The 16,804-nt window shown below is 38.2% G+C and overlaps 1 protein-coding gene across 2 annotated transcripts; it reads right to left on the reverse strand.

Moving 5' to 3' along the window:
- Positions 1–973: 973 nt before the first annotated feature.
- On the reverse strand, positions 974–16,362 carry LOC137272920 (uncharacterized). Of its 2 annotated transcripts, none has more exons than XM_067805341.1 (4): positions 16,166–16,362; positions 4,174–4,369; positions 3,180–3,331; positions 974–1,715 (listed from the first exon to the last, which is right to left on the reverse strand). In XM_067805341.1, the coding sequence occupies exons 1-4, from the start codon at positions 16,215–16,217 to the stop codon at positions 1,612–1,614; spliced, it is 504 nt and encodes a 167-aa protein (XP_067661442.1). In that variant the 5' UTR covers positions 16,218–16,362; the 3' UTR covers positions 974–1,611. The 2 variants fall into 2 exon arrangements, with proteins under 2 accessions (XP_067661442.1, XP_067661441.1); XM_067805340.1 differs by having other exon boundaries at positions 4,174–4,375; positions 16,166–16,361.
- Between the last annotated feature and the right edge of the window lie 442 nt (positions 16,363–16,804).

The raw sequence follows: 16,804 nt of genomic DNA on the forward strand, positions 1-16,804 counted from the left end.
TTGATGTTATACTAAACGTATGACTGATTTCACTATGTTGTATGTGTTGACCTTTATGTTGTAACAAACGCGTGCTGGTCCTCACTGTGTTGTATATGTGTTTGAACTTGAATGCTACAAAAAATGTGCTGGACATCACTGTGTTGTATATGTGTTTGAACTTGAATGCTACAACAAACGTGATGAACCTTTTCAACTGGTTCTGATCTTGACAAAAGCAAGACACACGGAAATTATCATTTTAGTTCGGGTCGGTGTGTCCATCCTGCAACGTGGCATTTGCGAGCTGGCTTTGGTATAGTCGTCTCTACCAACCACGCTGAATACAGCCATACCTATATCTTACACCACTACCTCGGACACACGTATATTGTCCTGGTGACGTCAGTGCAAGACACCTTAGTGAAAGCATAATAACATTACTGTACGATGATGATAACAAACACACACGAGCTCATGACATGGACGACCAATGTGTGCACCACCCCAGGGTTATAGAGATGATGTGTACTATAAGAAAGTAATGAATACGGGAAGAAACGTATCGACCTCAGTGAGTTTTATATGCTGAATGGACGCTGGCAGCCAGGAGGGGCTATTTCCGTGCCTTACGGAAGAAGGAGCTTTTCTCCTTGAATGCAGCCTGTGTCATCGGTAGCTGTGCATCAGGAACTCGGGTTTGGTGTACAAACAAGATAATCAGATCTGATCTTCTCTGAGCTCTTTTCATATAATCGCATTATGATATCAGTATATCTCTGTCAGAAATCCGAAAGGATATCAGAACTCAATTAAATATATTCTTAATAATTTTCCGATGCCTTAAATATAGTATTGTTATTTCTAAAAATAATACAGATAGTTTGAAACAATTTAAGATATCTATAATTTCTTCATAAATGTGCAGGGGGCTTGACATACACCCGTGCCTCCATACCAGCTGAAGAAGTATAATCAAATCGAGACATCAGAACACCAGTGATATGTTTTTATTATGCAACAACATTTCAAGTTTGCGAAATGACATCATTTTGACAAATATGTTGATAACAAGAATTCATAATTTTAACACACACAAAATTATTAGTGCATGAGAACATCGGAAATATTGAACGTGAAATTAGTCCTAAATAACCTTAAGATTTATACAAACATCTTTACAACATTGTTGCCATGCGAAGTTGCTATTGAAGGCTATTGAAGGCTATTGAAGGATGCCGATAGAAGTTTGAGTGATGTGTATTTGAAACGTAAATCTGTTACACCACGATGAACCAGCCCAGTCTTTGTTGAAAAACCATAGCAATATAGATGAATGCCATTGACAGACAACGGGTGAAAACCGGGACGAATTTGGTAAACAAATCAACGATAAGCGAAACCAACACAAGAGCGAGAAAAACATTTCTAACGGCTTATTCAAAAGCCTCAGGTCAACTGGCCACTTACACAAAAGACAAAGAGGTTTCCATTCTGATACTGGTACCTTCTCTTGTTTAGATAATATCAATGAAATCTTCATTCAATACGTTCTCTGTCGAAGCCCTCATGTTTTCAAGAACAAAACATTGAAGTATTATCACAGTGTGCTCCACGCTGATCCAAGCGACGTTAAACAGTGGTTGTTGCTGCAACATACGGTGGTGGCGCTTGTTTTCCTGACTTCCCCATGCTAGGGCTACAGGAACCTACTGTCACAGATGCCTCCACTGGTTCTTTGGAAGAAAACAGAGTCTACATTACAGAATACCAAGAAATCTAGACACGATTCAGTTTTAAGGTCACATCCAACTCCACTTTGCAGATTCTGATACCTTTCCGTAGGCACTTACCGAAACAAATTATCAAAATGCCAGTTCAACCTATAAAGTTGAAAAAAAATCGCCATGACAAAAGCCCGCGAAATCGGAGTTCAAACGATTCAGTAAATTTCCCCTAGCGCTAGGGAGCAAAAAATGGTTTCAACAGCTGTGCTACGCTGCGCCAACAACGCAAGCGCAGTGAATAGGTTTGCGGACCATGAAACAGTGTGCATGCCCGGAGTATGAGGTCGTGAGCAGTGGTCTAATCCTGGTTGTGTACAAAAACAAGTAAATGACCTACTCGTTACCTAAAAAATATGTTGATTGTGACAAACTGCCTTTGTCACAGAGAAATCTCAATGTCTGGTTTATTGACACCTATATGTCTGTCTGCCTGTTTGCTAATGACAATATGCAATGCACAACTTCAATTATTGACCACATGCAATTTGAAATTAACACCTATCAGGCTTGTACACCACAAACAGAGAGCCGAATAAGTGTATCGGCAAATCAGCCAGCAAATGAAAAGATTTCGCCACAACTGAGTGCACACCCAATGGCTCTGACTTGGTTCGGTATCCCGGGTCCTTTGTATGGAGCCTAAAAGACCCAATGACAAAATATTGCAATTTTGATTTGTTTGTTTGTTTGCTTTTTCATGGCCAGCAACACATGTTATATATCATGAATAAGTGATAATTGTGTTTTAATTATTTATGAGATATTGGTTGCATGTGACCTTAAGCATAACGCACTTTAGCCGCATAACACACTGACTATGTTCAGCATTTATCCAAACTAAATTGTAGTTCTTCAAGACAGGATGGGGTTGATATCATATAAATGGAATATAGAACACTTTTCAAATACTTGGTATCAATATTCCCGCAACTTTGCTCGCTGACCATTCAGGTTGTGTACATTGTTTGGGGTCCTTAATTTGGGACTTCCGTTAAAGGTCGTCCAATCTCCGTCTGGCTCTAATGTTGCTGACTTCACCCACAGCGTCATGCAAGCTCTCTACGTTTTTATTAATCACTGTCTTGAGAGACGAGATTAGGAACGCGTCGTTCTCAACGCGGGGAACTCCCAAGGACATTGGTGTGTTTCACACTGGAAGACCTCTGTACTGAGTGGTAACCAGTATACTCAAGGTGTCCCCGTGTGTGATTTACACTGTCAGACATTTCACACAAGTTTCTGCCGACACGGAAAATTCATGATCGGCCATTGTACATTGTTTAATTGACGGTTACATGACAGTATGTAGTTCATTGTTTCGTTACCGTGGGGGTTATATATGATGGTCTTTAGCATATTATTTGGTTACCGTGAACGTTATATATGATGGTCAAGAGGAAATTGTTTCGTTACCGTGGACGTTATATATGATGACTTGAGGTGCGTTGTTCTCTTCCTTTTTCCTCTTTAAGAAAATTCTGCCACACATGTGCATGACGACAGTCAAGATCATCAGGATGCAGAATGTGCCAACAACGATGCCGGCCAGCATCAGAGCTTGCATTCTGACACAGCAGTCGTAGAACATCAAGTTAGACAATATTTCCCATTGGTTGAGTCATGGGACACAGAGTAAGATTGTCAACATAGACTCTACATAGACATCACTCTATTTTATCACTTTTATTGCTGCCTCTCACAAATTTGCTAGATATGTGAAAACCTCTTTGAAGCTGAATAAAAGGTAATGTGGTTTGTTGCAGAAATGAATGTAACAGTAAGGTTTAGTCAAGTCGCCTACAGGTGACAAATGGGTGCATTAATATCTCGAAAGCATCGGACGGTTTCTTTCTATAATTATGAAAAACATGTTTGACTGTGTTCTCCACGTTGTGCAACACATTGTTTTTGTAGCAATACGTGGGATTAAATGATAACACTGACGCTCTTACACACAGAATACAGCTGGAATGTCAATCTGTCTGACAGTCTACAATGTTTTTGACACTGAAAACAGTATTTGCTTTGTTGCCCCTTACTGATAAAATGGATGTAAGAATTCCTTAAAGTAAGGTGTTGATCATGTCCCTTTGATCATATTGTTGTAAACGGTTAAACATGTGCATTCAGTGTACAGGTACAACTAACCCGCGTCATTAACGGCGAATGGGGATTTTGTCATTTGATCGAGATAGTAACAGCATGGTATACAAAGCATCACTGCAGTGTGTAAATATATTCTGGCAATACATCCCAATACTTCACCAAAGTATGCGGACACCGGGGGAACCTTTAAGGAAGCAACTTCTACTGTAGTCAGCCTTAACTTACTGCACTAAGGTTTCCTTTATGACTTACGATCACCTTAATGTTTTGCGAAAGGAGGCCCCGAATAGTCAAGACTTACGTTGCGCTATTGTCCTCTGGCTGAGGAGTGACGTCCACTGTTTTGTTGTGGTGGCACACAGGCTCTCGTGGACAGCAGGAACGTGTCCATGAGTCGCCACAACACCCACAGGGACAGTTGAACAGCCTCTTGTAGGGGGTCCTGGACCAGGAATGTTCATAATCGTAGATCCAACAGGTATCAACAGCGAGAACACCTGTAACTGCAAATGGCAATATCTGTACAGGTTGAATTTTAACAACGCACCAACTGACAGTGTTCGTCGTTGCTGGATGGGTGTGGCTTCTGATATTTTAAGGGCTTCAGTTTTACTTCTTCCTAATTTTCTTCCTAACCGTTAAGAAAGGTTGATGAGACTCCTAGACAATGGAAAAGGTAATTAACAAAGAAAACAGAATAGAAATAGAATAGATTAACCCAAGCTATATAGGTTTTTGGCTAGATAATTAGGGTTTAGCTGTGTAACTGAATTTTGTAAGTAACATGACATTTTATTCTATAAATGCACATTAAAACATTGAACAAAGTCGGGTTTTGATACATTTTGTAACTTTACAGTTATTGGGAAATAAATTGATGTCTATGGATATTTAGTGCTGGACAGAATAATATAATGTGGCGTCCATCACAGGTTCATCTTTCAATTCCGTAACAATGTGTTGTTTCAACGGGCAACCTATGGTTTGAAGTTCTAATTTAGTTAACCAGAGTCTATGGTAATAATGTAATTGTCACAAATACGTCTGTAAAATAGCAAATGTTATGATACGCATGACACTTGATAACAATGGAACATTAAAGTCAATATTTAAAGAATACAAATTTTACATAACATTATATAACATGGTATTTAATTTGTCATTACAACATAACATTTTAGTCCAGTTTGATATAATTCTTACTTTTACAGATATACTGACGGGGTGTCTACCTAATTCATCGTAAATGATAAAATCTGACTACAATAACTGTTTAAATATAATTTATACAAATGTCTTTGTGAACCTATGACTGCTCTTTTCATCACCATTATACGACAACAAGTACCTGGTCGCTCCATATTCTTGATAATCTATTTCACTATATCTGTATCTATTGTTTTTCTTCACTGAAAAAAAAACAACAACAATAAATGCTCTTCAATAAACGATGTCTTCTGCGTTAGGTAATACATTCATGAACTATGCCTCCGGTGGGTACTCTTCAGCAACATGGCTGTTCCCACTTTCATTGTGCGGACGCGGAAGCAGCACCTACATGCACTGAACCATTAATTCATGTGTCTCACAACTGGGAGTTCTCACAACTGGGAGGACGCCCTTTGAAGTCTTCGTGAGAAGGGTATGCTCCACTGGGCCTCAACAATTGTGAAATGTACATTCCAAATGGTGGATTGCAGGTAAATTGCCTGACATAATTGGAAAGATAGCTTTTGTAAGTTTACAGTCTAACTATGGAACAAATGAAATATTCAAAGGAAATGACTACTTGGGTTTTTTAGCCATATCAGAATCGATACACCTGAAGCGTAAAGTAAACGTCTTTGTCACAGTCCTGTATTTTGATTTTGGAATCCAGGCAAATACTGAGAAGTTCTGAGAATCCGCGTGGTAATAAATCCACTTTTCCATCGATTTAACATTTTCCTCTTTCTTTGGCGTTTTAAATTTGAAATGCGTACTCTTTGACAGCACAAATCTAAAGTGCACGCATGTATCTACACATAAGCACGAAATCACAACAAGCAACAAACAAAAATTTACAAGACACAAAATAGTGCAAGTGGAAGAAACGGATTATTTTACAAACAAAACAGACAAATATGTATCAGATAAGAAAGATGTCTGGACCTGTGAAGATGCAGGTTAGATTTGGTTTACAAGCAACCCATGCTTGTCGTAAGAGGCGACTAACGGGATCGGGGGGCAGACTCAAAGGTCATCGTATCCCAAATGCTCATGCTGTTGATCACTGGATTGCCTGATCCAGACTTGATTATCTACAGACCGCCGCCATGTGGCTGGAATATTGCTGAGTACGGTTAAATAAAAAGCTACCAAACCAAACCACGTAATGACCATTAATACAACATTCAAAACGAATCAGTCAAAATTGATAAAAAAACGCAATTGCAAGAGATTGTAAAGACCCACACCTCTGCTTTTCCATATTGGTAGAGAAATACCTTCTGGAACAACGTCATACTTTCAGTTTATAGGATATATACTTCCTGGTAACTACCCCATGTGTTTACCAAAACGATTAAGTCATCCCAATGGAAACGGTATTTCTTCCACATGAAATGTTCAATACGACATCAAATATGTTTTCATTAGCTAACAGGCTTCAGCACATACATTCGTTCATAGGACGATAGTCAACAGACATTATTCCGGATCAGTAATCTGAATCGCATTGTTCCAATTATGTTGGGGGAAATGTGAAAGGTTTTTTTATCTCATTTATCAAACTTGGCTTTATTGATAGAATATTTGTAACTCAAAGATTAAGGGCTTCAGATTATCTAATTCAGACTCAAATCAGTCCAAACTCGATTATTTACAGACCGCCGCCATATAGCTGGAATATTGCTGAGTGCTGCGTAAAAGTAAACTCACTCACTCACTCCATCATCTGGGCAGCAAGATTGTTCATATTCAAATAAATACTGCTTTTCGCATCGCGCCATTTGCGTAATGCGTGATGCTCATTCACCAATGAGGTTATTATGCTGAATGATATTATCAAGACAGGTCGACCAGGGTTTGCTGTTTTGATATGTCGGAATTAAAAATAAAAAAATAAAAAGAGAAAATAACAGAACCGAAAAGAGCCAAATAAATGAAAAAGAAATAACAAGTCCAAATAACAAAACAAAACACACAACAACGGACTAAGCAAAGAAAGTACACAAAAGAAATACAAAAAAGCCCAACAGAACAAAACCAAACACCCCCCACACCCCCACCCCAAGTCCCACTCATGACCAAGGATCTTTTCGATGTCACTGCGTTGAAGTGAAAAGAAAGGAGACCAGTAAAGCGACCGTTTGTTCTGAATTGCCTTTTTATCAAGAAATACCACGTAGAAACGATCTTAATTTTAAAAAAAACATTAAAAATTGGCCAAAACCGTTATTTCAAACGCATTGTCTGCACAGAACGCGCTTTCAAATGGAACACATCGTTTGACTTTCTACAGACACTTGAAACACAGCAACAGACACATGACCTACTCTCACCAACAACGCAAACCTCCAACAAGCGGAGGAAGGTAAATCCCACCAACATAGCTACATGTATGACATCTCGACAGATGCACTTGGAGCCCGCATGTCGTCCACTGGCAATGTTTTGCAGAGCTATTTTAAGGTTTAAACCAAGTTAACTCTTTATGAAAGTCTTTGTGACATTCCCCACCATGATGCAAGAACTATGGAAAAAAGACACTTCGTGAGATGATGCGACGAAGTTTTCTATTTTTCTAGTAGATGTTGGGTTAAAACAAGCTACAGAGCAATCATGTCCTTATTATTTTCCCCCTGTTTTATCAGTTACCACATACAAGTAGCTCATACACCTATAAAGCAAATATTGATTTTATGTTGAAACTCGGATACAAAAGATATTAATCGATTTTTCCCAAGAGATGTACATAATAGAATATAGGAAAACGATTTCTTCAAAGGCAGGAAAGTAGACGAGATAAAATGGATGTAATGGAAAACACATTTTGCGGAATTAGATATGAAAATTTAATTTTATCAAAATGTGGAATACCTAGTGCCTTATGTCCTCACCTGTTTAACGGTAAGGGTTAGGGAAATAAGCGCTCTCTTTTGTTATGAGAATCAGTGGAAACCGCGATTGCTGCATTAAATATCTTATTCCCTCGAGGTTCACTGATGACAAAGTAAAAGACCATGGTATTGATGAAAATATGGTACCAAATATAGCATTTAGTACGCTGGATGCCATTGTCATATCATCACTTTTCACATTTGACTGATGAAGGGTTGTATTCGTGAACCGATACATGTTACAAAAGACGTTATTTCTAACCTAAAGAAAGAATTCATGTTTGCCTCAGTTGTTTGTTGTTTTACACCACAGTCAGCAATATTCTAGCAGTTTTCCAACCCGATCGATATTATAAGCAACAAGGAAAGAGAAATTAACCACACCACGCAGCTTGTGGTCGCCATTGACGACAAATACTGAAGATATACCCTTGTTGGAACAGTGATGATAATTCTAGAGCATTTCTTGACGAAATATTCTGCAAAGGAAGATATATTGATAATTATCAGTGATTATTCATTTAACAGTACACGAATACTTTGATTACCTCTCAGCTAAACAGTTATGAATTTTTCACAAGCGCGAAAAAGAAAATAGCTTCATTTACAGATGCTCTTGATTACATGACATACCTACTTCATCATTATGTGAAAAAAACACCCGGGAACAGTAAAATAAAGTTACACTAAGTCTTGCAATCACCACCATAAACTCTACCATCACGACTATTCTATAAAGAAAGTCACGGTGGGCGAGTGGGTTAAGCGATTGATTTTGTGTGCTGGCTATTAGGTGCCTGACTCACTGGGTGTAGGTTCGAATCCTGAATGGGACCCAGTAGTATTAGAATCTATACTTAACCGAGATAGTAATCCTAAACATGACATATGTTATATCACGAATATAATACGTGTCAATGATGGTTGTGGAAATACATTGAAAATGAAATGGTTAGGCTTGATATACAGAGAGTAGTATAGGATTAGTTATATAGATGCTAAAGGTCCACACGTCACCCACAGACAATATTGTCGTATGAAGGCAGTCTGGAGTCAAAAAACACAGAGCAGGTGCTCTGTAACTGTGCTGTTCATGAACCATGCCAGGATTGTGCAGGAACAGCGCTCTGTGGCTCTACATGCCACCCATGATTTCAGGATTAAAACACCGTCAAATGCAAATGCCACGGTTTAGAGCTTTAGCGAATATTCAACCCATCTGCGTCTGTGTTTCAGGGTCCTCTTCTGCATGAAAAGATGTGAGTTAATATATTTAGCTTCTGCAAATGACAGGTTTCCATTCGATGGTCGTTCGCGATATTAAACATTTACAATAATAATGAAACTAAACGTATAAACATCCTGATCGTAGCAAGCAGAATTCTTTCTATTGGCTGGACTGCTCAAGTACAAATATGTAAACACACACACACACACACACAGACATACTCGTGTTTTTAGTTGTTGTTTTGTAGCGTAGTAAATATTTTCAATAAATTGTAGAGTAAGGTCTCTCAGTGTTACTATGGTGAATTTTAGAGTGTCCCTTAGAGTTGACTGATCTGCTGATCGAAGGCGCGGATTCTGGATTTATCATAATATCACTATACCCGCAACTGACCCAGAGGTTGTCGAAGCCCAGGGTGATCTCCAATAGAAGCCAATATGCCGCAATAAAAACGATCTGCGAAGCGGCGATAAGAAAAACTTTATTGCTCTCTCGAACCAGGCACTTGTCAATTACTATCAACTATAGGTAACTTTAATAAACTGTTTATTAGAAACCAGTTATCGCCATGATTTTTTGATTTGTTGGGAAATGTCCCGACCAAATTTTGTTCTATATAACTGAGATGAAAATAACTATATCGATGTGTGCACAAACAGAAAAGAGTTTTACAATACAATTCAAAACGAGAATATTTGTGCTATTCTTCCATTTTATACGACATCACAGTTCAACGACAATGTATGGTGTTAGCATTTACATATTACAATTCATACATTCATGTATGTGCAAACCCTTTAAAGACATATGCCACCACGATGGATGGCGACAAGTAGTGTGTACTGCAATTACGTTTGTGTGTGCGAGTGTGTTCTGAGTGTATATCCGGTTACCTGTAATATTTCAAGTACATAATTCGTGTTGGGGAAGTTGTCTTGACGACGTACACAAAGGCATTACGTGAATAAAATTTCACCTATATACCCAGTGATTATGAATTGTCAGTGTCTCTGATCTTGTAACCGTCCATTTGTACTGTCGTTGTTTAGAATAAGGCATTGAAATACAGATAGTTGTCCACGTGGAGGATGTGTTTCATGCTGTATATTATGAATTTCAAACGCATAAGTTCCGGATATCGCGACTACAAGGTTCAGATCGCACGACTTTCATATAGACAACGGATATCACAGCATGAAAGTACAGATTCTCATATATAGTAATATTCTTCATAAACTTGCCGTGTAGTATAATTTGTTGTATCTCTTTGCTTTAGTTATTCATGCACCTTTACTTTCACCATAGTTACTTTATAATGTGTTACATAAATTCTATATATTTTGTTTACGGATTCTAAAGAATTTGCAGACACCTGTGTCTTATTCTCTGCTGAATCATGCTGATTCTTATAGTACCAGTACAGTTAATTGTGCTTCAGCCTCAACTGAAGGAACCTGGCTATCACGGCAATAGTTAGCAATATCCTATTCAATACAAGGTTCTTACTGCGTTTCAGGCTTTTGAAGATCAGAGTGCATAGTGCTTAACTGGTGATGGATATTTTTTAATATTTTCAAATCAATACAATTGCAATATACTCGTCACATACTCTGCACAAAATAAATTAGGGATATTGGTATTTTTATGATTGATATTTCATCATGGTGTCAATGGATAAAGAGATCATTATTCATAATTTCAAAATGTTCATAACTATTATTGTCCAGTATATTTAAGGGACCATGTGGTTGCAAAGTCTGTTTACTCTGTCCTTACACACGTATACCCTGCCAGCGTTACTCTTTACAGAGCTCCAGATAATACGTATTTGCGTATTTTGCTCAATAAAAAATCACATTTACTCAATTACAAATCTATGAGTACAAGAAACGCAAAAGATTTACTTAAAACACAATAGGTCTATACTACCTTGCGTACTTTCCTCAGTGAACTAATTTGGCTAACGTATGATGACTCGTCGTGGAGCTCGAAGTCTACAACAGTGTTAGCAAATGTGAAGTCATGCCTGTATATACATATACTATTATAGTTGTAGCCACTATCTGGAGTTGACTGTAGTAGTCATGTGACTTCCATGATGTAACAACTGTAACAACAGCTCTTCCAATCCTCAATTACATGAAACCACAAAAATCGTGATGCTTTCTTCTGCAGATAAATGTAAATTGTCATTTTGTCAGACTGCAAGAAAATACTATTTTAACTGGAATTCGTAAACAGAGACTATCCCTTGCTATGTTGACACTCGTAAGTGGGTGTTCACTCTTAAGCTGCAATAAGGATTTACATTTGTATCACTCCGTCCATATGTATACCATTACCAGCTAATAACATATGTACAAGTAAATAGACAAAGCTCCTGCTTCATCTCTCTTTTCTCATGTCCTGTAAATATTTCGGAACCGGGCTAGCCTAGCTGAGGCAACTTGTGCTGATTTCTCTTCCCCGAGATATATATATAAATAAATAAATAAATAAATAAATAAATAAATAAATAAATAAATAAATAAATAAATAAATAAATAAATAAATAAATAAATAAATAAATAAATAAATAAATAAATAAATAAATAAATAAATAAATAAATAAATAAATAAATAAATAAATAAATAAATAAATAAATATTTTTTAAATAAGAAATAAATACTAGAATCATATACTGCGACGATATCTGTTTTCTCCATGTTCATGGTTGTGCTTTCTCATATTTCCAGGTTATTTGAATATCAATTTATGCGTTTATACCTTCACGTCTGAGCCACTGATATTTATATATTTTTGTCTATCTCACAATAATACTCAAGGTATAGCATTTAGCACGTTGGGCCATTACTAATGGTAGTGATCGGTTGCATTTACATAATTCCAAACAAAATGCAATGTATATTTATATTTTTATGTGTGAGGAAATTCTCAAATGTGACAGATCTTAGATGTTTATTGCTGCGGAGATTCTCATGGAGCATGAAGTGATACACAATCATAAGTTCTGTGGATCCTGGTACGGCCAGACCAGACAACTCAATACAGTGAATGATGGTGATGAAGGCATTACACGAAAGTAAACGTGAATATTGCAGCGTACCGACCTTTAATGTAGCTAAACAACACTGGCAGTTATGGTAACCGATGGTGTTTTACTGTATACATTCAACAGTGAATCATCACATGATTTGACAGAATCAAGAGCTTGATGTCCAGGTGCTATAAGTCCGTACAGGTACACATCAAACATCGATCAGCCCTTTGTGTTCTCGCTCATTTGAAAAATTACTGCGACTAAGTCTCACAGCGATTTTCATGAAACTAGTTTTTGAGAAAAGAACAGTTTCATACAAAATTACGACGTAAAGTAAATCTGAAGTAATTTAAAATGTTCCAGATCGCTAACAATGCGGCACACATTGTCTTCTGACGTGATGTTCGCACACTAACAATGATGTTAATTAGGCGTGTGTAGCAACTGTCATTATCTTTTAACATAAAGCAGGCAAATCTCATGGGAAATATGCACAATTACTCACTGTAGCACATCAGAGAACGTAATGGCTCAACATCTCTATGCACAACATGACCGAAGTTGTCTTAAACTGCCATTAGCGATTTCAATGTATTTGGCTGGAATATCAAATTTATTTGAAATGTTTGGCATCAGTTTGATAATTGTACCCTCTCAGACTGACATAACGTATTGCAGAGTTGCATTCCTTAGATGATGCTGGATGTGCTGACCGTTGGTTCAAAGAGTGGCCATAATTATGAACCTTTACAAGTGCCTGGTTCGGATAACAACACAGTTTCCTTAAACGCCGCTTCGTAGAGTGTTTTCAGTATGGCATATTGCCTTCATGTTGGACATCGCCCTGGACGTTGACAACCTCTGGGTCAGTAACGTGTATAGTGATATCATTATCACGATAAATCCAAAATCGGCATCCTCGACCAGCGGATCCAGTCACCGCTAGAGGACATGTATATATGTATGTATGTATGTATGTATGTATGTATGTGTGTGTGTGTGCGTGCGTGCGTGCGTGCGTGCGTGCGTGCGTGCGTGCGTGCGTGCGTGTGCGTGTGTGTGTACATGTGTGTGTATACGGATGATGGATGTATAGGTTGATGGATCCACGGTGGTGAATGATGGATGGATGGATGGTGGATGAATGTATGTTGGGTGGGTACGAGCGAGAGAGCGTCCACGCGTGTGTATCTATTAGCTGACATGCTATGTTATATTGTTCAAAGCTTCCTGACTCAAGCAATACCAAAGTTCATGTTCGCCGATGTAATTCAGTAAATACTGTAATAATAGAAGATAGTATGAATGTCGCCCTCTTTAAGTCAACGGGATAACAGACGTGCACATCATTGTGAACCACCCATTAAACGTATACAGAGTGTAGCATTTGAATAATATGACAAGCTTCCGTGCAAACACATTAATGGTTTTCCAACAGTCCCCCTTTGAGTCAAACGGTGGGTAATATGCACTCTCAACAAGAAACGCATTAAGGTGGCTGAAACTAATGCCTTACCTTACATGTATAATTCAAATCTTATTTTATCTTTTACCTAACCTTTCCGAGGAGACGACTGTAAGAACATGCTCTACTGAAACATTTGCCATGTGATAGGCGTATTCAACAAGATCGATTTGTTTGGGAAAACGTCAAATGAAGAGCATGTGCTTTTTTTTACTGAACTTGCAAGTTAGTCATGTTGCCCTCTCTCTGTCTGTTCTTTCAAGCATCACTCATATAGCCCTTGTTTCCCTTCGATCGACGATGTAGTTCCCGTACATACTATATTATAAAGGTTGTATATGTTCTGGACAAGAACAGGAACAAACAGCAATGTGTGGCAGTGGAATTAAGTGATTTATGTGACAACCTTCCTAAATACAACATTGTGAAAGTCACGAAGCACGTGACCTCAAACAGCAAGGGGAACCTCGGATTTACCATTGTGAGACGCTTATGTTTTCTTGGAACCAAACACTTAAGCATGCTTCGTTAACGCAGTCAGTCTTTAAGGAAGAAACAGTATTGATCAGGCGGCGTTTGCACAGTGTTGAACCTTCATGTACCGTAGGCATCCTGCAGTGTGACATTCTTACATGCTGCATGTTTCTCAGTCTCTCATCACCAGGTTGGTTGGATGTCGCACTATTTCTTGTTAACCGTCGCACTATTTGTCGCTAACCACCGCACTATTTGTTGTTAACTGCCGCAATATTCCAGCTACATGGTTACAGTCTGTAAATAATCGAGTCTGGACTAGACAATCCAATGGTTAAGAGCATGAGCATAGATCTATGCGATTGGGATACAGTGATATGTGGCAGCCACCTTGACCACCCGGTCCCGTTCTTCGCCTCTTATTACAAGCAGGGGTTGCTGAAGAACAATCGTAAGCGGACCTTCACGGTTACCATCAACAGGCCAGACACGCCAGAAACACCGCACAGGGGTGGGACAGTGACTGGTCAAACGACACGTCACATTGTCCATGGCAAGGTCACAGGGAAACATCACAATGTCAATGTCAATGGTCAATGTTTCAACAAGATAATCCACATAATGGACTGACACTTTTGTCGACGAGGGCGTTGTCAGCACAGGTACTACAGATATGTACCCTAGATATGTTTCTGTATACAGAAATGCCCCCTAAAAGTGTCTGTACAGAAACGTACCCGGTACCCTACACGGCCCGGTACCCAAATATTCAAATTCATTCAAAATACTTGGATTCTTCCTCAAAATAAACACGATTAAAAATGACCCAACACACAACCTTGACTTAAAGCATCTGAGGTCAAAGACTCTCACAGGCACAGTTCATGTATTTTTTAAAGAATTCGATGTATGGATAAAGGTCAAAATGTAAGTTTAAATCTTCCTTAGCTCACTAACAGTATAACAAAATGATTACTGTGGATGGAAGGTTGGACTCGAACAAATTTTGAGATCATTGACACTACCTGATCTTAGATCTAATAGTGCTCAGTCCGTCGTCAAATTCAAGACGTAGAGAACGCAACAGGTACCAAAGACATGTAATTTGTGTGAGTAGCGGATGTGCTGGTAAAGAAGCACAGTCACGCTTCCCATTTTCGTCAACACCTGTTGTCCTCACTAATGTTATCAGAAATATGTAAGCCCACCACATTCATGATTTCCCAGGCAACTCTACGGTTAATATTTGTTCAGCTGTTTCATAAACTCTGTTGTTTGTCTGTAAATATGGTACTAGTGCGAAAGAATACCCAATCTTAACTATCCTCAGAAACCGATTCCTCAATTTGTGTAGAGGGCAAAAAAAAAGTTCTGTTAAAAGGTATGCAATATTTACAGAAGTAAATATTACTAGGTTTTAGGTAATGGGTACGTTGCACTAACTGGCCAGATACTTTTTGACGGATTCCTAAAAGCACACAATGTACTTAACGCTTAGTCGTTATTTAATGATTTTCTAAAATTAATGTTGTAAAATGCGTGTTTTTCAAACGGGTAGGCTTTTAAATTTAAAAGTGTGTGTAGTAACTGCAGAATTGTTTCCACGGTGTATCTTTTGATAATGAATAATAGCATTTGTAGGTGGCAGGGAAGTGGGAACCAAAAAAAAATTATATGCTGTCGTGAAAAGTATGCTGACTAACAAATCCGTGGTAGTGATGTATAGAGTATGCATAGTGCACCTGCAGTAAACGGTCCATAATCAGAATTACTAGTATGAGACGTGAAAAAAATGGTAGTGCACCATTGGTAATATACCAGGAAACTTATGTTCCATGGAGATTTTTTGCAACACTTTGACAAAGAGAAGCATTCATTGCAAAACGACAAAATTAACGATAAAGGAATCTCCAAATAACGTTTAGCGCTAACTTATGTTCAACAAATAAAACACATCCTTACAAATATAAATTAACACAACATACCTGAGATACATGCAAATATACCGTACCACGCAGCAGGTACAGACGCCCGCATAGTCTCAGGCCAAGTGTTCACGTCGTCAGTAAACTCTCGCGAGATTTCAACCGTGTTTCTTTGTAACCAAGGATCTTCTTCAAAGCTGCTTTCACCTATGCAAACTATGCTTCAAAGAAATGCAGGTATCAAGAAAGACAAGGTAATGTGACGTCTTGATTGGACATTGAAATATGTTCTTGTTGAGATGAAGCTTTGCAAAAACAACTGAAGTTCCCACTTGCAGAACCGAGAAGAAGAGTCCTTCCGGGATACGCTCAGATAAAATCAGTGGAACACTCTTCTGGAAACAAGTGTTTCTTTTACTTTCAAAGTCATTGATTGTGCAGTAGGTGATGACACGAGCTATTTATTGATTTCAGAAATTAATTCAGCAGGACAAAGATTTAACGACAGGGTTTAGCAAGGACAAAGAATCACGGTATTGATTTTGCAGATAGTGATTCATCACATTGGGTATTTGGTCCATGTTTATGCACATTTTGTGTGGATGTTTGTTTAGTATTTATATTTACATCGTCTGTCTATACAAGTGTGTATGGCAATCTGTTCCCGTCTCTCTGGGTTGATCGTGCCGATGTGGCTAA

This window comes from Haliotis asinina, chromosome 2 (genome assembly GCF_037392515.1).
Source record: "Haliotis asinina isolate JCU_RB_2024 chromosome 2, JCU_Hal_asi_v2, whole genome shotgun sequence".
In the NCBI taxonomy this organism is placed as follows: Eukaryota; Metazoa; Mollusca; class Gastropoda; order Lepetellida; family Haliotidae; genus Haliotis; species Haliotis asinina.

Excerpts from the sequence above, each read along its gene's own strand:
- LOC137272920 (XM_067805340.1), bottom strand. The coding sequence starts at position 16,217 with ATGCGGGCGTCTGTACCTGCTGCGTGGTACGGTATATTTGCATGTATC. Across the intron at positions 3,332-4,173 it reads CCAGAGGACAATAGCGCAAC|AATGCAAGCTCTGATGCTGG; the intron begins GTAAGTCTTGAC and ends CTGCTGTGTCAG. Across the intron at positions 1,716-3,179 it reads CATCATATATAACGTCCACG|AACCAGTGGAGGCATCTGTG; the intron begins GTAACGAAACAA and ends TTTCTTCCAAAG.